This window comes from Nyctereutes procyonoides, unplaced genomic scaffold, assembly GCF_905146905.1.
Source record: "Nyctereutes procyonoides isolate TBG_1078 unplaced genomic scaffold, NYPRO_anot_genome, whole genome shotgun sequence".
Classification (NCBI taxonomy): Eukaryota; Metazoa; Chordata; class Mammalia; order Carnivora; family Canidae; genus Nyctereutes; species Nyctereutes procyonoides.
In genome coordinates this window covers 18,681,257-18,702,118 of record NW_026575052.1, presented here as the reverse complement: position 1 = coordinate 18,702,118, position 20,862 = coordinate 18,681,257, and the positions used below count along the sequence as shown (strand labels likewise).

The 20,862-nt window shown below is 43.8% G+C and overlaps 1 protein-coding gene across 4 annotated transcripts in view; it reads left to right on the top strand.

The window, feature by feature from the left end:
- Positions 1–20,862, top strand: part of ABCC12 (ATP binding cassette subfamily C member 12) — a 63,223-nt gene that overhangs the window by 12,101 nt on the left and 30,260 nt on the right. For all 4 annotated transcript variants that reach the window (XM_055332437.1, XM_055332433.1, XM_055332436.1 and 1 more), the window contains 6 exons: positions 2,079–2,186; positions 4,251–4,526; positions 7,969–8,040; positions 9,552–9,676; positions 16,350–16,422; positions 18,121–18,324. In XM_055332437.1, the coding sequence (XP_055188412.1) occupies positions 2,079–2,186; positions 4,251–4,526; positions 7,969–8,040; positions 9,552–9,676; positions 16,350–16,422; positions 18,121–18,324 (858 nt within the window). The remainder of the gene's footprint in view (positions 1–2,078; positions 2,187–4,250; positions 4,527–7,968; positions 8,041–9,551; positions 9,677–16,349; positions 16,423–18,120; positions 18,325–20,862) is intronic.

Below are 20,862 nucleotides of genomic sequence, written 5' to 3'. Positions count from 1 at the left end.
GTATTATAAGAAGGGAAGTTTGTGGGAATTCTCTGGATGAGAGACTCAGTGTGGTTAGGGTAAGAATCCCTCTTGTTTAAATCCTGACTCTGGTATTTTACTATGACAGAGGGCAATTCATTGAACCTCTCTTGCTTGGTTTTATTATCTGTAAATGGGGTTATAATAGTCCCTGTGGTTGTGAGGACTGAAGGAGTCCTTTTATGTAAGGCACGTGGAACAGTGCCTGGTACGTTGTAAATGCTGTGTAAGTGTTTGTTGTTCTTATTAGCCTGATGCTCACCCAGGCCAGGAGATTTTGGGCTGAAAGCCTCAGAGGGAGAATTAGAATGAAGGTGAGATGCTCAGGTTTTTTATAAGAGGGCCTGTGCACTCAAAGGTAAAGAAACTCTGGGCTAGATGGGAAACAGCCCCTGGCTGAAATAAATAAACAGCTGAGATATTAAACCCAGTGTCTGAAGGGTAAGTGAATGGAGGAAAGTCAATAAAAGCAAGAAAAAAAAAGAGAGAGAAAGAGAATGAAATAAGCAAGTGTGCTCACAGAGCAGTAGTTGCACCAAAAATCTCGATCTTGAGAGGAAGGGAGGATGTGTGAGAAATCAGGATGCTTTTGCTGGGGCATCGTTGTGGGGCTGTCAGTCCTGTTACTGCCCTTTGTTTCTTTGTGATGTGCTTTTATTTTCCTGGGTTCTTCATGCGCAGTTTAGTCACTCTGAGGGCTTGAATTCAGCAATGAACCCAAGCCAGAATGAATGGCAATGACATACCAAAGCCTCAACAGAATGCTTCTCAATTATTGTGACTGTGTTCTATGATCCCAAACAACAAAAAATTCTTTCCCCAGCAATACACCAAGCAAATTTTATACCAAACTGGGCACACATAATTAATATTTTCTAAAGTGATGATTTAGAAGAAAAGTAGACAAGAACAAATTCCCCTGAATGCAAGGCATATACTTTTTTCAGATTCAGAATCCCTTGCCTTCTCTGTCGAGGCCGCATCAGTAGGAGGTCAGTCCTCAGACGCTGGCTCACATCAGGCAGCCTGAATGCTCTGTCAACCAAGGCCTGGGTTTTCTGAGTCAAGATAGTATTTTGGGCTTGGGGGAGTTGAGTTCTCTTTGGGAATGGATTTGGGACCAGATGTGATGAAAGGAACATTCTCCATTGTCCCCTTATGGAACTAATGAGGATTAGTTGAAGCCCAGGGCTTCATCCATGGGACCCATTCAACAGCAGGATCACTCTGGATTTGTTGATGGAAGTTGTGTTATTAATTTCTTAAATGGGTGGTTAGGGAGAATATGCTAATTACAAGTTGGACAGATGAGAAGATGAAATCTGAGAGATGAAATTAGGTACCCCTGGGGCACCAATAGAGTGAGAAAACTCATCTTTATTGAAGCTGTATGATGTTAAACACCTACCAGCCAGGCCTCAGTGAGAAAAGCCTCAGTACGGAGGGGAGGTGATTTTTTGGAAATGGCAGTTGGAGGTTTTCAAATCTGTCTCAGGCATGTGGTGAGGTAGGGTATGGAGGCCAGACCTTGGGGGTAGGAGAGCCAGAAGTCACTCTCCCAACAGCAGCATGGGCCAAGCAGGTCCTTCCAGGAAATTTTTACTTTCATCCTGGGACTGAATATGGTATGAAAAAGGATACTCTAGATCTGAAGGGTCAGAGGCCTCTGAAGCAACTGGGAGAAGGGGATAATTTAGGACAATCCATGGAATTTTGAGTGAATGGTCTAGGCCAAGCAAGGATGTGGATTGGAGACTTTCAAACATATTCAATTAGAGGTCTTCCTTGGAAATTATCCTCTCTGTACTGACAGAGACAAGGTGATAAATCTCCCACCATTTTGATGAAAATCCAAAGCAAAATAGATTAAGATCTTGCCATCCCTAATTTGCCAGGCCATGATTTGTGAGCCATGAAATGGAAAAAAAAATGTTCTTGTAAGAGTTCCAACTGTGCCACAATTTCTCATTGCAGCAAATATAATTCCCATGGATATAATGGTTCAGAGCCAAGGCAACATCTCATCCTAAACTCTATACCTCTCTTTTGTTCTTCAGGCATTTAGTGTGATTGCCATGTTTAATGTAATGAAGTTTTCAATTGCAATCTTGCCTTTCTCGGTCAAAGCAATGGCTGAAGCCAATGTCTCTCTGAGGAGAATGCAGGTATAACTAACACCGGGTGAGTAGGGAAGAGAGAGATCTCATTTTGGGGTGGGAAAATTCTCAGATCTGTGGAAGCTGTGTCAACCCTTGGGAGGGCAGGGTCACTTGTTTGAAGAACATTGGGAGAAGGCCCTGCATTCAGAGTTGGATCAACAAATGGGCATCAAGGAAGGTACAAACAAGGCTTTATAAGGTGGTTTGCCCTTTTAGTAAAAATGAAATACAATCTCCATACATAGAGATGATATTCTTGACCCTCTTTTCCCAAGCTATAAATCTTAAATTGTTCCAGGAGTGGGGTTGAGTTTGACCTGAGCCATCCTCCGCCCCTTTACCTAGTTGGTTTGTCTTATGATGGGTGTGGTGATGGGAGTGATGAAGAGGGTGATGGTGCATCACATTTATGGACTCAGTTGCTTTACTCATTCAGTCAGCCATTCACCAGAGATGTACTGTGTGCTTCCTATATATAAACCATTATAGGAAATGCAAAGAAGAGAAGAAGAGTCTTTAGTCTCAAGAGCCTACAGTTTAGTGTAGGACCAGGTATCCCAGGAATTGCTGTATGCAGTAAGGATATGTGACATGTGAAAAGGGTGCATAAAGTGGTTTTGAAGTTCAGGCAAGGAAAGGAAAAGGAGGAAGGTGTTTCAAACGAGAGAACAGCATGTTCAGGCATGAGCAAATTAATTGAATGATTTTATTCACTCAGGCCAGCAATCTAGAAGTCATCTTAGGCATCCAAGGTACCTGTATCTGTCTTCTCCCTTACTATCCACAGTTAACCAATCAAGGGCCCCATTGAGTCACCTTCTGCTCACTGTATTTCCTCAATTTTAAGAGGGCACTATTTGTAAGATTGGGTTGGATGGTTGTGCTGTTGACATCACTTTTTGAACAAAACACAAACATGAACACCATCTCATTAATTGTATATATTATATCAAATATCTTAGGCTAGAGGAATAATGCTATTTCTTGACTTCTCAACTTTTGCTCTGTCCCTACTGCCATCACCTTCACTCAAGGCCTTATCATCTCTCATCTGAATTATCACAGTGACTCATGAACCAATCTTCCTTTTCCATTATTGATCTCCTCAAATTCACATCATACTCAGCCCCCCACAAAGCTGTTAAAATTTTGGTGTGATCACTGATATTCACCTGCTTGAGATCCTTGACTTCTTGTTCCCTCCAGGACTGAAACTGAACTTTCCATCAGTAGGTCCTCAGTTATATCTCCACCTGATTGCCTATACCCTTCCTACCTTGAGTTCTGTAGTAACCCTGAATTGCTTGTTTCATACTCCACCCCAATAAACCATGGTGTTGCATGTTTCCTTGCCTATGCTAATGCCATGCCCTCTGTTAGAAGGCTCCCATCTATCTCCCTTTCCTTCCCTCATCTTTGCCTGTACAGCACCTGTACAAACTCAGCTCAGGCACCAGTACGTGGCCCTTGGGATGGGGAGCTAAGTTTCCTTCTCTAGGAGTCACAGTGTTTTGTTCTTGTCACATTTCCCTGAAATGTCTGTGTATATTCCCATCTTCCCCCAGACTGTAATCTCTTTAAGGACAGGAATCATGCCTTATTCATAATTTCATTTCTGCTGCTTACCCCAGAATCTGGCACAGGGTAGGCGCTTGGCAAATGCTTTGGTGAACTGAACTGAGTGGGGGCCTAGGAAAAAGACACAGTAGAGGCTGAGCATGTAACCTTTGTTTCATAAGCATTAGTGCCAGGCAATGAAGCCCCCACCCAAAGACTGGCAAAAGCTGATTACCTTGGGCATGAGGACTAAATGTAGCTGCAATTAGTATTCTCCAATGTGGGTGACCCACATAGACCTTGTGGTTAAAGAGGCATCTGTCCTAGATCGCATGAGCTAGTAGACTATTTCTGCTGCAGCTTCTCCTAGGGGAATATCTTCAGAATATCTTCTCTGAATGTCCTGAGTACAATTGCCAAGATTATAGTTTTGGGTCATTAGAAGATATATATTGGGATGGTTCTTGCAAATGGATAATGTGTGCCCAGTTAATTTTGTCTCTTTAATCTTAGAAAATTCTCATAGATAAAAGCGCCCCATCTTACATCATCCAACCAGAAGACCCAGATACTGTCTTACTTTTAGCAAATGCCACCTTGACTTGGGATCAAGAAACCAGCAGAAAAAGTGACCTAAAGAAAGTGGAGAACCAGAAAAAGCATTTTCTCAAGAAACAGAGGCTAGAGGCATACAGTATGAGTTCATCAGACCAGGGAGTTGCTGGCCCAGAGGAACAAAGTGGTAGCCCCAAATTGGTTCTGCACAATATAAGCTTTGTGGTAAGAAAGGTGGGTATGTGTTCTACAGGTGTGGTGGCTTCCATCTTTCCTCCTTGATTCACACAGCTATGGCCTTCTCAAGGCCTAACATAATTCAGTTTGAGCTGGAGGTGGTGGAGGGATGTCTCTAACTAGGTTGTTTTTCTCCCCCAACTTTAAAACTGTGTACATGGATATTGAAAACATTCTCTTCAAGCTGAGAGAAGATGGTGATTGTATTAATTTTTTAAAGATTTTTAAATTTATTCATAAGAGACACAGAGAGTGAGGCAGAGACCCAGGCAGAAGGAGAAGCAGGCTCCCTGCTGGGAGCCCGTTGTAGGACTCCATCCCAGATCCCAGGATTATGCCCTGAGCCAAAGGCAGATGCTCAACTGCTGAGCCACCCAGGCATCCCTGGTGGTTGTATTAGTACTGATCTTCTAACTCCAAAGTAGCCAGTTGCAATGTTGAATGGACAATCCATTTCAGGTTGCTAGGCTCAAATTGAATATCTTTTATAAAAAATCTTTGATTTGTTCTTAATTTCACATTGGAGTAGTATGATAGATAATAACCAACAATCATGAGCACTTACTATTTACCAGGTACAAAATTAATTCATTTAACCACCCCAATAACTTTAAGAGGTAGGTACTACAGCTACCCTCACTTTATGATTGAGAAACCTGACACACTGGGAGGTTGCATAATTTATCCAAGATAACACTGCTATCAGGTGGCAGAAGAGGGTTTCACACCCAGGGCAACTGGCCCCAGAATCTGTGCTTGTAAGCAACATACTTGTTAAAAGTAAATGAGATCAACAAACAACCCAGCAAAGGAAGCCAGCCAGTCTGTTGCCTGTTCCCCTCAGGATTGGGGAATAGAGTCTTTAGACAAAGCTCTGCATTTATGGGATGTTTGGCCTTCTCCTGCATGTGGTTCTCTTGCACTGAGAACTCAGAAGCAGTGCTCCAGGGAGGCAGTGTTGTTGATTTTGCTGCAGAGGGCTCAGCATTAATCTTGTGCCTAGTATTTTAATCTCCCATCTTGTTGACTCACCCTTTCCCCATGCGAGCACTACAGAAGGAGAGGTTCCTGTTTATTATGTGATGCTAAGCTCAATAGCTGGTGTAGAGTGGTGCTTCTTATCGTTAGCAGAGTTGTCTGCCACATATTCATGGGAAATTGTGTTTGGTTGGATGAGTGCAATTGAGCTAGGTTCTCAGTTAAGTCCTGCTGGGTGCAGCCCACTTTGCTTTCTCATTCCCTTCCCCTGCCTATGATGTGCAGCACCTGGATTGGTCTAACCATGTCTTTGAGTTGCTCCAGAGAGGCCTCAGTGAACTACTCTTGTGTTTTAAAGAAGCTGCCTTTTATCCCCTTTATTGCTTTCCTTCTTCTCATTATGTTGGTAACTCTTGGGTTTGTGCATCAAGGACATGGTCAGTGTTTTCTGAAACAAGTTGAAGACATAGTGGGGGCAACACAGCATTGTGTGGATTAAGGGTGTGTCTCTGGAACCTGGTGTACCTGGGTTCCAGTCCTACCCACTTGCCAGCTGTGTGACTTTGAGTATATTGCTTAACCTCTTAGAGCCTCTCCTCCTTCACCTGCTCAATGGATATTTTAATAATAGTAGCACTTCACAAGGTGGGTGTGAGAACTGAAGGAGGTATCATACAAAAAATGCTAAGCCCATTGTAAGTCTCAACTGATGTTAGCTATTGTTGCCCTTTATCGTCTCACAACCAAGTCCAGCTTAAGTGTTGCCCTTAAATGTCCTAAATTCAGAGTATCCATATTATCCCAAATTTAGTTCCAGAATTCCATTGGACTATAGCCTCTTTGATGTCAGGGCATGCATCTGTCTCATTTACAGTTGTGACAGTGCACCAAAGCAAGTGCCTGGCACAGAGTAGACTCCCAACACTTTTCTGAATGAACAAATGAATAATTGGAAACTCATGGGTTTTCTTCTGAAGATAAGGATGAATCTAGAAGGTTCAGACCTGGTCTCAGGTAGTGGATATAACTCAAAAGAGAACCAAATGCCTAGAAACTGGATCCATACCTGTGGTCTCTTTGCCCCCAAATCTGTCATGTCCTAGTTACTTGAAGCCCTTTTAGGGGAATTAAAATGGATCTGCTTCACTTACTTCACTTGTAGCTTCAATGACAATGTGAGCTGCATAAGGCAGGGATCACATCTGCCTTGATTACTACTTCATCCCCAGTGCCTCGCATGATGCCTGGTGTTCCATAAAGACTTGTCAAAGAAATTCATGATGACAAGAGGCAATCTTCATGTGTTGAGGATGGCAGACAGGTGATGGGTCCTTCTGGTATATTTCAGGTGGGAAAGGAGCCATATTTAGCTCTGTGATGGGCATCTTTGCTCTAAGGGGTCAGTCATAGAAGAGCAGGTCTTATTGAGAATGCTCTTAGATATTCCAACTGCAGCATTACAATATTTGCTTGAACACAAGAGTGGGCACATGTCCACCTAAAAGTCTCCATATGGACTCTTGCTCTGCTCGCAGTGGTTTCCTCCCAGATATCTACATCCCCTTCAGGCGTCCTCAAATGTTACCTGTTGTCAGTGACCCATCCATGTGCACCGGCCATCTTCCAACTGCTGGATCTGTATCTGTACCTGAGGGCCTTCTCTACCACTTACAAAGTTCCCTCCACCCTCATCCTTATCTCCTCCCTGCTTTATGTGTTACCATGGCATGTACCTGACATACTCCGTATTTTACTTTCTTACCTTGTTGATTGTTGGTCCCCCCAATTAAACATAAGCTCCATGAAGGCAGAGCCAAATTGTTGTCTGTCATGTTCATTACTGTATTGTGCTATTGCTAGTGTCCAGGGAGGCATCTGGCACATAGCAGTCAATTACAAGATTTGTGGTTGAATTAATAGATCTGTAGCTGTAGAGTAATCCATGAACCCAATGTGTTGGGATAGCACAACTCCTCAGTAATTTCAAATTACACTTCAATATGGTGGGAGGATACTTTAAAAATGACTTTAAGAAAACACTCAGCTCTCTGTACTTCAAAGGCTGCCCTTGTCCCCCTGGGTTGTGCAGCCTTTAACTTCTATTAGATTTGCTTTCCTGGAGTGTGTGCAAGGGACAATTCTCATGTCCAGGGCCCATGTGTTGTCCCAGACCAACACAAGGCTGTTTCACATCAGTGCTTGTGCATGATTTCTAGAAATCCTCCAGGCACTCTGCTGTGCTGTGCCAAGGAAAGCACTTAATTAAGACTTAAGTTCCTGCATCCTCTCAGGCTGTGTATCGGGTTTGGGGTGTGAGGATATAGCTGCCACCTCTTAAAGCCAGCAGTGATCCCTTGGTCACCACCTGGCCTGGCTGGCACAGTTTGGGAGCAACACCGTTGGCCCAAGACTCTCTAAAATCTGGTGGCATGACTGTATCTGTTTTCTGTTTCTCTGGTAGGGGAAGGTCTTAGGAATATGCGGGAACGTTGGAAGTGGAAAGAGCTCCCTCATTGCAGCTCTCCTAGGACAGGTAAGCTGTGAAGATGGAGCACTTATATGACAGTCAAATGGTGCCCTGCCCTCTGTGTCAGGGCCCTCCAAGAACAGTGGACCCAGTGGCTGGGCTTAGCTGCACTCGACACTGTGCACACAGTTAACAGAGATTTCCAGGAGGTTAATGTGTGCAGTAGCTCCATGGTGAGGCCGAGCTTTTTATACTCTTGAGTTTGCCTTCTAAGGACATGTGTTAAACAGTGACTGTTTCCTTGCCTAGAGTGCCATCTTTGTCAAAGGAAGAGACAAGTCATTAAATGCATGGTAGTCCCCATGACTTGGGTTGTCCTGATTAGAGAGGCCAGCAAGGCAGCTTGGCAGGGAAGGACCAAAGAGAACCTATGACTCACCATGACTTTGGATGTGTTTTTCCCCTCATTATCTCCCTATCTCCAGTATCTGCCCAGAGCAGTGGCTCAGTCAAATCTTCTTTGATGGAGTAGCTAAATGCATGCATCAACTAAAGCAGTAATGTGCCCTCAACTTCTCTGTAGACCTTGTGGCAGGGAGAGGGAGGAGCCCAGGATTCTTGTCCTTTGCTACTTCTAGCTATGTGACCCAGCCTTGAGCACCATGCTGTCTCTTGCATATCCTGTCTTCTAACACCTTTGTACATGGTATCCTCACTAGTATCCACTGTTACCTGTTAGATGCCCACCATGTAGGATTATCCTAAGTGAATTTATGTAGTCAGGGTCACACACTAGAGCCCATGTAATTTTTTTAATTGGATTGCCCAATCTGCCACATGAAACTGGATTTTCCAGTTCTCTTGAAGCCTGGGAAATTCTTTTTTTTTTTAAAGATTTTATTTGTTTATTCATGAGAGAGAGAGAAAGAGAGAGAGAGAGAGAGAGAGGTAGAGACACAGGCAGAGGGAGAAGCAGGCTCCATGCAGGGAGCCCGATGTGGGACTCGATCCCAGGTCTCCAGGATCACTCCCTGGGCTGAAGGTGGCACTAAACCACTGAGCCACCGGGGCTGCCCAAGACTGGGAAATTCTGGCTGCACCAGGCCGGCATCCTTGCACCAGGCCCTGTGCCAAATGTGCACCTGAATTGAGGCTACTTCCTTGAGACAGGGCATGTGAAGACCACCATCCACAGCCATGCAGGCTATGTCCTGCCTCTGGGACCTGGCTGAGGAGGGTGGGACCCAGCTGGTACACCTGGAGGAAAAGGGAGCTTTTGTGATAGGTTCTCTCAGAGGGCATCCTGTTCTGGAGGTGCCATGTGGCCTCTCCAGCCTGCAGCAGAGCTTACCACTGCCCCTTCTGTGACATTCCTGCCTGGATGCTTGAAGATTTTTGACTTTGAGACCATCAGCCTATATAGTTGGGCTTTGCAGTATGTGGTCAAGACATCTTTTGACCATCTTGCACCATCATGATTAGCATTCATGCAATAAGTGGGTGGCAGGTGCAGTGAGACCCTGAAGAGAATTCTGTGAGGTTTAGCTTCTGAAGGTATTCTGGTTATTTTGCTCCAGATGCGGTTACAGCAAGGGATTGTGGCCATCAACGGGACTGTGGCCTATGTTTCCCAGCAAGCATGGATCTTTCATGGAAATGTGAGAGAAAACATATTATTTGGAGAAAAGTATGATCATCAAAGGTAATATTAACTTTGAAAGCATGAGGCACTTTAGTATTTGATACCCTCTGCTATAGATGCTGCTGCCATTTATAACGCTTGCTAAGTAGGCTCCTCTAATGAATTCTGATTACACATTCATCAGATCCAAATGAGTATTGGTTTTTCCTGACCCAAGACTTCAGGAGAGGCACCTTCTGCAGACCTGTGATCACACTCTAAGAAATGGATGGAACTGGCACTTCATTCCCAGTGCAGAGTAGCATATGTTCTGAGGTTCTCTGTAACAGTGCATATGTTATCTGACTGGAGAAAGATATATCTGGCAATTTTGCTTTAGGCCAAGTAACCAAAACTGCTCAAAATCATGAGCAGCAGGTATGCAAATTAGTCAGTCCCCAAATTACTAATTGACATCAGATATATAAGGATATGTTGCTGTTAATGTACTCAAAATGATCTAACGGAAGATAAACAAGGCTCAAGTCATAGTTTTTGGATCACTTTGGTTGATTATTTTAAACTCTGGAAAGTAGTGGCTTTCTATGGTTCTTTGCTGGATTTGGTGTGCTGCCGTGTACATACCCAGAGTTCTATAAACACCTATTTAGGGAGATTTTCTCATCCTATCCCCATTTTACGGATGAAGAGGCTGAAAATCAGAAGGAAAGTTGACCTGCTCAAGGTCAAACCTAGTAAGTGGCAGGGGTTGAGTCTTGAATGCCAGACCAACATCATTGGTTCTCACTTGAGCTTCCTGACATCTGGGTCACCTTAAAGCCTCCCCAAGCTCCATGATGTTGAAGTAAGAACCAGTGGGATTTTTTTTTTTTGGTATATATTTTTTAATTGGAGTTCGATTTGCCTACATGCAGCATAACACCCAGTGCTCATCCTGTCAAGTGCCCCCCTCAGTGCCCGTCACCTGGTCACCCCTAACCTTCCCACCTCCCCTTCCACTACCCCTTGTTCGTTTCTCAGAGTTAGGAGTCTCTCATGTTCTGTCTCCCTTTCTGATATTTCCCACTCATTGTCTCTCCTTTCCTCTTTAATCCCTTTCACTATTTTTTATGTTCCCCATATGAGTGAAACTTCTCTGATTGACTTAATTCACTCAGTATAGTACCCTCCAGTTCTACCCACGTCAAGGCAAATGGTAGATATCTGTCGTTTCTAATGGCTGAGGAATAAATATTCCATTGTATATATAGAGCACATCTTCTTTATCCATTCATCTGTCGATGGACACTGAGGCTCCTTCCACAGTTTGGCTATTGTGGACATTACTGTTTTTGTTTGTTTAAATCTGGCTTTCAGCTCTCCAGTGATAGTCTGGACTTTCATATCTTACTGTCTGAACCTACAAAACCTGCTGGCTGACATTGGCCAGCATGTGGGTTCCCAGTGAGAGCTCTTACTTCTCCTTCTCTTCCCTGGCCATGGTATCCTGTTGCTAGGAGGCTCAAGAGTGGCAGGAAGGTCTGATCAGTGCAGGAGTCCTTGGCACCAGCTGAACTAACTGCTCTGCTAACTGTTTCTTAGCCTCCCCCCACCCCATCTGGAATGGCTTTTCTTTCCACAGTAAATGGCTAGGGGGAGGGATTCCTATCTTTATCAGGCAGAAGAATGTCAGGGCAAATATTTACCAAATACTTTCAATTTGCAGGATCATACAGGATGATAGAGGAAAGAAGGGTGGCTCAACGTATCTTTGCCCCTGACGTCTTCAAGTCCATGGTGCCAAGTGGCAGGATGTTGTGCTGGACTATTCAGAGGCAGCAGAAATCATGATAGGGAAGAGAGGGTGATGCTTGAATTGGGCTTGGTAGGGTGGATCAAAGCACCCTTTGTATGTGTCATCTCTAGGGTGAACATGGGGCTCTCAGGCCATAGGAAGCAGGAGAGTGGGAGGAAGCTTAAGATGGGCGATGTGGAGTGGCAAAGGGATGAGGATGTGCTGAGCAACCTGAATCTCATAGTTAAAGATTGACAGAGGTAATAATATTAATAATATTATTCCTTGCCTTTTTGATTTAGACATTCTGACAAGTGTAAGGTGATATCTCATTGTGGTTTTGGTTTGCCTGATGGTTAATGATATTAAGCATCTTTTCATGTGTCTGTTGGCTATCTGTATGTGTTTTTTAGAAAAATGTCTATTTAGGTCCTCTGCCTATTTTTTAATCAGATTTTTTTTGGTGTTGAATTGCATAAGTTCTTTATATATTTTGGATATTAACCCCTTATTGGATGTATCATTTGCAAATATCTCCTCCCATTCAGTAGCTTGTCTTTTTGTTTTGTTTGTTTTTAAGGCTTTATTTTTTTCATGAGAGACATTCAGAGAGAGGCAGAGACATAGGCAGAGGGAGAAGCAGGCTCATTGTGGGGAGTCTGACGCGGGGTCTTTTTGTTTTGTTGATAGTTTCCTTTGCTGTGCAAAAGTGATTGATTGATGGATGGATGGATGGATGGATGATGGATGGATAGTAGACAATGCGGGGTCCAAATTCATGACCCTGAAATCAAGACCAGAGCTGGGATCAAGAGTTGAATGTTTGACTGAGTGAACCACCCAGGTAACTCCAAAGGATCTTTATTTTGATATAGTCCAAATAATTTATTTTTGTTTTTGTTTCTCTTGCCTTAGAAGATAAGTCTAAAAATATATTGCTACAGCCAATCAGAGAAATTACTGCCAGTGTTCTCTTCCAGGATTCTTATGGTCTTAGGTCTTAGGTCTCACATTTAGGTCTAATCCATTTAGATTTTATTTTTGTACATGGTATTATAAATTGGCCCAGTTTCATTCTTTTGCATGTCCAGTTTTCTCAGCTCCATTTATTGAAGAGATTGTCTTTTCCCATTGTATATTCTTGCCCCCTTTGTTATAGATTAATTGACCATTTAAGTATGGGTTTATTTCTGGGCTCTCTATTTTGTTCCTTTGATCTATGTGTCTGTTTTTGTGCCATTACCATACTGTTTTGATTACTACAACCTTGCAGTATATCTTAATTCTAGTTCTGTGAAATATGCTATTGGTATTTTGATAGGGATTGCATTGAATCTGTAGATTGCTTTGGATACTGTGGATATTGTTAATTCTTCCAATTCATGAGCACTATATATCTTTCCATTTACTTGTGTCATGTGTCATCTTCAGTGTCTTTCATCAGCGTTTTATAGTATTCAGAGTACAGAACTTTCATCTCCTTGGTTAAGTTTATTCTTAGGTATTTTATAATTTTTTGTGCCATTGTAAATAGAATTATTTTCTTAATTTTCCTTTCTGTTACTTCATTATGAGTGTATAGAAATGCTACCAATTTCTGGGTATCAGTTTTGTATCCTGCAACTTCACAGAACTCATTTGTAACTTCTGGTAGTTTTTTGGTGGAGTCTTTAGGATTTTCTGTGTAGAGTATCATATCATCTACAAATAATGACAGTTAAACTTCTTCTTTACAAATATGAATTTTCCTCTCATTTCTTTTTCTTATCTGATTGCTGTGGCTAGAACTTCCAATATTATATCAAATAAAAGTGGCAAAACTGAATATCCTTGTCTCATTTCTGATGTTAGAGGAAAACCTTTCAGTTTTTTTACCACTGAGTGTACCATATTAGGTGTGCATTTTTAACATATGGCCTTTATTATGTTGAGGTATACTCCCTCTAAACCTACTTGGTTGGGAGTTTTTATTTGAACGAATGTTAAATTTTTGTCAAATGCTTTTTCTGCATCTATTGAGATGATCATATGATTTTTATCTTTCATTTTGTTGATATTGTGTACCATGTTGAATGATTTGCAAATATTGAACCATCCTTGCATCTTCTGATTGTTAAATGGAGTGTGCTAATATTTTGAAGATTTTTGCATCTATATTCATCAGGGATATTGACTTGTAGTTTTTTTTTTCTTTTGTGGTATCTTTGTCTGGTTTTGGTATTGGGGTATTGCTGGCTTCATAGAATATATTTGGAAACTTTCCTTCCTCTTCTATTTTTTTGGAATAGTTTGAGGCAAATAGTTATTAACCCTTCCTTAAGTGTTTGTAGAATTCACCCGTGAATCTGTTTGGTCCCAGGCTTTTATTTTTCAGTAGGTTATTATTATTATTACTGATTTAATTTAGTTACTAGTAATTCGGCTGTCAAAATTTTCTATTTCTCCTTCATTCAGTTTTGGAATATTATATATTTTTAGAAATTTATCCATTTCTTCTAGGTTGTCCAATTTATTATAAAATTTATCATAGGATCATCTTATAATCTTTTGTATTTCTGTGGTGTCAGTTGTTACTTCTCTTTCATTTCTGATTTTATTTTTGGGGGGCCTTTCTTTTTCTTGATGAATCTGGCTAAGTGTTTATCAATTTTATTTATATTTTCAAAGAACCAACTCTTGGTTTTGTCGATCTTTTTTTCTGGTTTGTTTTCATATCTAAGTCATTTATTTCTGCTCTGACCTTTATTATTTTTTTCCTTCTACTAATCTTGGGTTTTGTTCTTCTTTTCCTAGTTCCTTCAAGTGTAAGGTTAGATTGCCTATTTCAGCTTTTTCTTGTTTCTTAGGTAAGCCTATATCACTATATGTTTCCCTGTTAGAACTACTTTTGCTGTGTCCCCCAAATTTTGAACCATTGTGTTTTCATTTTTTCTTCAGGAATTTTAAAAATTTCTTCTTAGATTGCCTCACTGATCCATTGGTTGTTAAGTATCATGTTGTTTAGACTCCGTGTATTTGTGTTTTTCCTGTTTTTTTTTCTTGTAGTTGCTTTCTAGTTTTATTACTGTTATGATCATAAAAGATGTATACTATGATTTCAATCTTCTTAAATTTATTGAGGATGGTTTTGTGGCCTTGTATGTGATATATTATGGAGAATGTTTCACGTACACCTGAATGTATTTTGTTGTTTTTGGAAGGAATGTTCTTTATATATCTCTTATGTCCAGCCAGTCAAATGCATCATTCAAAGACAATGTTTTCTTATTGATTTTCTGCCTAGATGATCTATCCATTGATGTATGTGGGGGGTGTTAAAGTCTTCTACTGTTGTAATACCATCAATTTCTCTCTTTATATTCATTAATATTTGCTTTATGTATTTAGATGTTCCATTGCTGGGTGCATGGATATTTACAACGGTTCTATCCTCTAGTTGGATTGATCCCTTTATCACTATGTAATATCCTTCTTTGTCTCTTGTTACAGTCTTTGCTTTAAAGTCTATTCTGTCTAATGTAAATATTGCAACCTTGTCAAAGCCCCTGGTCTTAACCACTGTGTATACCACTCCTAAATTTGGTGTATGGGAGTGATGCTCAGAGCTATGCCCAGCTTCCACTTCAGGACATTGAGTGATGCCAGGGGCCATCATGCCCCCTGAAGGGCAGCTACCCATAATCTGCCTACTCGCCCTCTTATTGGTGCCCTTTATTGGGAAAGTGTGTCCTGCAAAGTCTGAGTTGTGAGGCTTACGCACTGTCATGCACTGAGAAGAGAGGATCCCAATGATGCTGGTATCAATCAACTAATCAATCAACCAATTAATTAGTCAACTAATTAACCCTTGTGGAGGCAGACAGCCTGCCAAGTGGGATAGAAACCTGGGGCTCAGTGGTGGGAACTGGGTAATCCTTGGATAGGGCATGAGCTTGATCCGACACCAGGGACACCAAGAAATTCAGAGCAGGAACCAGTTTTTGAAGCAGAGATGTGGTGTACTGTGGTGCCCTGGGAAACAGTCTACCCACAGTGGGAGTCTTCTGAGTGGGAATGAGGCATAGATAAAACCCAGGAAAAAGGGTGTGAAATCCTTCTGTAGCTTAAGGCCTGGGCATGTCTGAGTCCCTACCTACTAACTTATTGACTCTCCTGGATCCCTTGCTGTCAGAAGTCCCCAGGGAGTGGTACTGGGGTCATGCCCAATAGGTCATGGGACCCCCAGCTTTTCTGTCCTTTGCAGGATGAGGTGCTAGTCCCAGAAGTATGGCTGCTGAGAATTGGTTAGGTTATTGTCCATTAGATTCCCCAAGACTGGCCCGGTGCTAGACAGTAGGCAATGCTGAGGGACAAAACCAAGAGGCCAGGAGGTCCAAGGACCTGAGATCCTATTCCTGCTTGGCCTCTGTTCCTCAGGCAGTATTCTCTGTGCTAAGTGTCCTCAGGTATCTCACAGGGAGAAAGCCCTGCTCTCTCCAACCCAGTAGGAGTGACTGGTAGATAGAGGAGCATCCTAGAGCAGATGTCAGGGTCATTCTTTACTATCATCCCAGCACCCTGCTGTTACCCTCCACCCACATACATCTCTTCTATTCATGGTTTCGAATCCTCTGTGAAGCCTCCCACAGTGACCTCAGCCTACACTGGTCACTCCCTTCTCTGACTCCCAAGAGCAGTGCTAGCAGTTAGTGCCCCTATTTTCCCTTAGAGGTTTCACGTACATTGATATTGATATCTTCCCCTAAAGGCAAGAAGGCTGTGAAGGGATGAGTCAACCCTGAGTCAACTCTGCATCAGATGTGTGGGGAATCAAGGGGAAACTGCCTTTGGACACCAAAGATAAAGCAACTGGCCACCTCCTTGCCTTACCCAGTGACACCAGCAATGCTTTTCCAGGTAGCTTAGAGCAGCAATGGGGTCTTATGTCACCATGCTGACTTCTGTCATTTGTGTCCATAGGTATCAGCACACTATTCAAGTCTGTGCCCTCCAGGGGGATCTGAACAGCCTTCCATATGGAGACCTGACTGAGGTGAGCAGAGCTAGGAGTTCAATCCCACTGCAGCAGCATGGCAGCCTGGCTGCCCAGGTCAGAAGAGCTGAGGCTGGCAGGCCCTGGTTCCATCCACATTTGGATGCCCTAGAAGACAGAAGGATCCCAGGAAGCATAAGAAAAGCCAGGTTCTATCATCCTAATTCTCCATCTGGGTTTATTCTGAGGGGAATATTACAATGGATGTGGAATCAATTCTACTTGTATTGGGTTCAGTGTGGTCACTCCTGGAGCCATTCCCAATCTGTTAACTTAGAGAATGTTTCTGGTGAAAGCTGATTCCTTATCTTATGGGCTGGCCTTGTCCTCCAAAGACAGAGGTCTGGGGTGCTGCATTGTGGCTGGAGGCTCAAGGGCCCCTTCTTGATTCATTTGCTCTGCTCTCCAAACATTGCTCCCAGCTGCTTGTCCAAAAGGCTGCCTGGGTCCTGGGTTAAGCCTGCCAACTCAGGTCACTCAGGGATGGGGGTCACTGTGCCATATTCTTATTTCCTTTTCCCAATGTGCCCTCTGCTTAGTTTTTTACTTTGCCCAAAAGTCCCAGAGGAGACCAGAGAGCTAAGGTGTCTTGAAGAAAGACCAGTTTAGAACACATTGCCTTTTTCTGCTAGGGCCTTCAATGTGCCTATGTCAAAGAAATGGCCACCATAGCCATCCTGGCCTGGCCTTCAGGACCTCTCTTGCCATATCTGTGGCCCACCTCCCCAGGGTTTGCTTCTACTCATCCCTACCTGTCTGCCTAAGTGTATACTTGTCTTCTACCTCCAGACCTCTGTTTCTGCTATTGTTATCGCCTTTCAAGTTCCAACCACAAATCCACCCCCTTCAGGGAGACTTTCTTGAATCCTATAACCTACAGTAATTTGCCCCAGAATACTTGGCTTATGCTTCTCAGTTGGCAATAGTTAAATTCTGCTTTGTATCATAATCTGTATAACTGATCATGCCCCCACTTTCTGCTGGTATGAGCTCCCAGTAGATAGGGGATTTTTTTTGAGTCCAGCTTCAGGTGTCTTTCCCCTGTGCTCAGCCTAATGCCTGTCTGAACATAATAGGGGTTCACTTCGGGTTCAGTTAGACAAAATAACCTAAAGTAGGCTATCTAGCTTTTCTTTCTTTCTACAAATACTGAGCACCTGCACTGGGTCAGATGTGGTGCCAGGCCTTAGGGTTATAGTGATGAACAAGGTAGACATGCCTTCTGTCTTTGTAGAACTCAGAGGTCCTAGTGGGGGTGAAGAGTTGGTCCACAAGCAAGTAAATTGAGAGGCCCCTTGTCCATTTGCTCTCAGGCACTTCTCCCTACTGTTCACCTGTCCACTCTCCCAGAGATTTCTGCTCAATAATTTCTTTTGGTGTTAGTAGTCAAGAAATACCCCTCTCTATGGGAAATGCACTGGAATGGGGCTGTTGTGAGACAGGTCCCCCTCATTCAACATTGGAAAGAGATTTTCCCTAGTTGCCACTGCCCATCAGACTTCCTGCAGAAGTGAGTCTTCCATTTCCCAGGGCATCTGGTGCAGTCAGGGAGTCACTATAAGGGGTGGAGGAACTGGGATGTAGTAATTATCAGTCTGCAGAAAAGTTTTGAGAAATTTCAAGAAGCTCTTGTTCCCTAACGACTGCAGGGTGAGGGTGGGGCCCAGATATGGGCAGTAATATATCTCCTGTCTACAGATTGGGGAGCGGGGCCTCAACCTCTCCGGGGGGCAGAGGCAGAGGATCAGTCTGGCCCGTGCTGTCTACTCAAACCATGAAATCTACCTTCTGGATGACCCCCTGTCAGCAGTGGATGCCCACGTGGGGAAGCATGTTTTTGAAGAATGCATTAAGAAGACACTCAGGGGGAAGACCATTGTCCTGGTGACCCATCAGCTGCAGGTGACTGAAACTGGCAGGATTCACAAAGTCATAGGATGAGTGTGGTGCCTAATGCTCAGAGAGTCTCCTCTTCTGCCTAAACCTGTCTCTCATATCTGAGGCTGGCCTCACCTGACAGGGTTAGGGAGGGAGCAAGTTGTGTAGGCCATACTCATGATTCTCCTCAGCCATCCCAGCTTGCACATAGTCCTGTTCCTCTCTGAGCATAGCCTCTATTGGTCCTAAATTTGGTTTCAGTGAGGCCAAGACCTTTCTTCCACAAGAGCATAGACTCTCCAGAAGCAAATGTCTCATATCTATGGGTGGCCATGGGGCACCTCCTCCAGCTCTGGACCACTGATGATGGTTGGGAAATGGTGATGGGATGGGAAGCCAGGTGGAAATAACTCAGGCCCCGTCCTTCCTCAGATTGGCCTGAGGACAGGAATGCCAGGAGGGGGATAAGGGGCCCTGATGCTCCTGGCGTCACTGGCCAGGGGAAAAAGCCCAGAGACCAGGACTTTTGGGCTGAAGGCAAGACTCTTTTCCCTTTTCAGAGCCACTCATTCAGGTTTTGGAACATGAATCTTCTTAAGGAGTTACTAAGCTTGCCCTGAATGTGCTTGAGAATTGGGTAGGGTGGGGAAAGTTCTCACAGTATCAGCCTCATCAGGTGTTCTGAATGCCTAGTAGGAATCTGAGACTCCCCTCTACTCTGAGACAAACCAGATTTTCCCCTGCTTCCATCTCCTGTCTCCACAGTGAGCCCCTAGAGGCATGGGGTATGTGCACGTGTATGTCCATGTGTATGTATGTGTATATACATGTGTGCATTTCCTGCTGGAGGAGAGATCCCATGGGACTGACTTACACTGAAAGGACTGTTGGAACAGAAGTCCTGTCTTCTTTCCTCTCCTGCTACCTATGGGGAAAATGTTCAACAGGGGTCTGGTCTGGGGGTAAGAGGCAGACCTCATGGTCTTTGCAAGGGTAAGTCAACCTAGAGGAAGGGTAGGCAAGTGAGGTCGCCATGGCTACAGGATGCTCTAACCAGCATTTCTAGGATTTTCTCTCAGTGGCCAGAAGAGCCAGCTTGAAGAGGAGGAAGTTTCGTAAAGACCCAGAAAAACCATTCCTTCCCATTGCTATAGCTCTGCCCCAGCCTGTTTCTCTCTTTGCTGAGGACTGGAGTTCTCAGAATAAGCTTAAATCATCTGAATTTTGGGTTCCTTCTGAGTGGGCTCAATCACCTCCAGGAAGCATCCAGTGGGGCTGGTGCAGACAAGTTGCTCTGCTGGTCAGGCATCAGAATGGAGAAGATTGGGTTTCTTCTGGACTCTCATGAGGTCAGTGGGAATGGGCTTTCACCCAGTCAGGGCACTAAATGTTATAACTGCAGCTCTGCACTGTGAAAGTCTAAACCCTGGAGACCACCTACAGCAGGGAGGGTTGTCCTTCTGAGGGGTCCTGGGTATCAGGAGGGGGACTTCTGGACCCTGACAAGTGTGGGTCATAGCTGTCCTTGCAGGAGTCCTCCCTGGGGGGAGTCATTACCTCAGCCCTGGTCCAGTCTTTGAACCTTGATGACTAGCAGCATGACCTGAGGCAAGAACTCTTTTCCCCAGGTCTAAGTCTCCTCAAAGAGTCTACCTTCCACCAAGGTCATTGTCTCACTTTTTGAGTGTTGAAAAATGCAAGCAGCCACCAGATGGCACTGGAGTTTCAAGTCCAGTTGTCCATTGCTCAGGAGGAGGGGGCTCAGAGCCCCTGAACTGGAGCCCCTGGGCTTTTCTAGAACCTTACTCTTGCTTTTATTCTTGGGCCCACAGCCAATCCGGATGCTTCCCACTGCTTGGGCTGGGTGATTGCTCTTATTTGAGGAAACAAATGAAATGAGGCCTGTGGTCATCACTGAAAACCACAACCCAGGGTCAGATTTTGTGTTTGCAAAACATTGCTGCTCAAATCACACCAGATCTCACTGGCATGAGCTTGGGGGGCTCATTAGCCAGAGGGCCTTCACCAGGAGCTTCTGGAGCTGGAATGTGGGCCCCCACAGAGGAAGGAAAGGCTGTTAGGTTGTCGCAGGCCCCACACTGGTGCCTCAGTTTCCCTGTCTGGAGAATGGGCTGATAACAAAGCTGCCACTTCCTTCACTGGCTTGAGAGATAAGAGACAAAACAAGAACAGGCTTTGAAAAGCTAAGATATGCTGTATAAAGGTGAGAGACTATTTTCAGGAAAAGGGCTCTCATAGAAAGTGTCTCAATTGGATGTTAAAAGCCAGACTGTTTCTGCTTAGCTGGGAAAGTGGACAAGGAGCTGAGTCATTAGTCCAAGGGAGGCAGAAAGGCTGGAGCTGCCCATGCTGTCAGAACTGCTATCATCTAGCCTTTTGGGCACCACCCACATTCTCCTAACACCCCATTGGGAGTATAGTGACCAAATGTAGCCACTTTTCTCAAGCTTTGAATCAAGAGCATCAAAAGTTGATTTGACTTTGGTGGACCCAGAGTACAGGGGAAGACCTTTGACCTGTATTGTAAAGGCTTCATTAGGC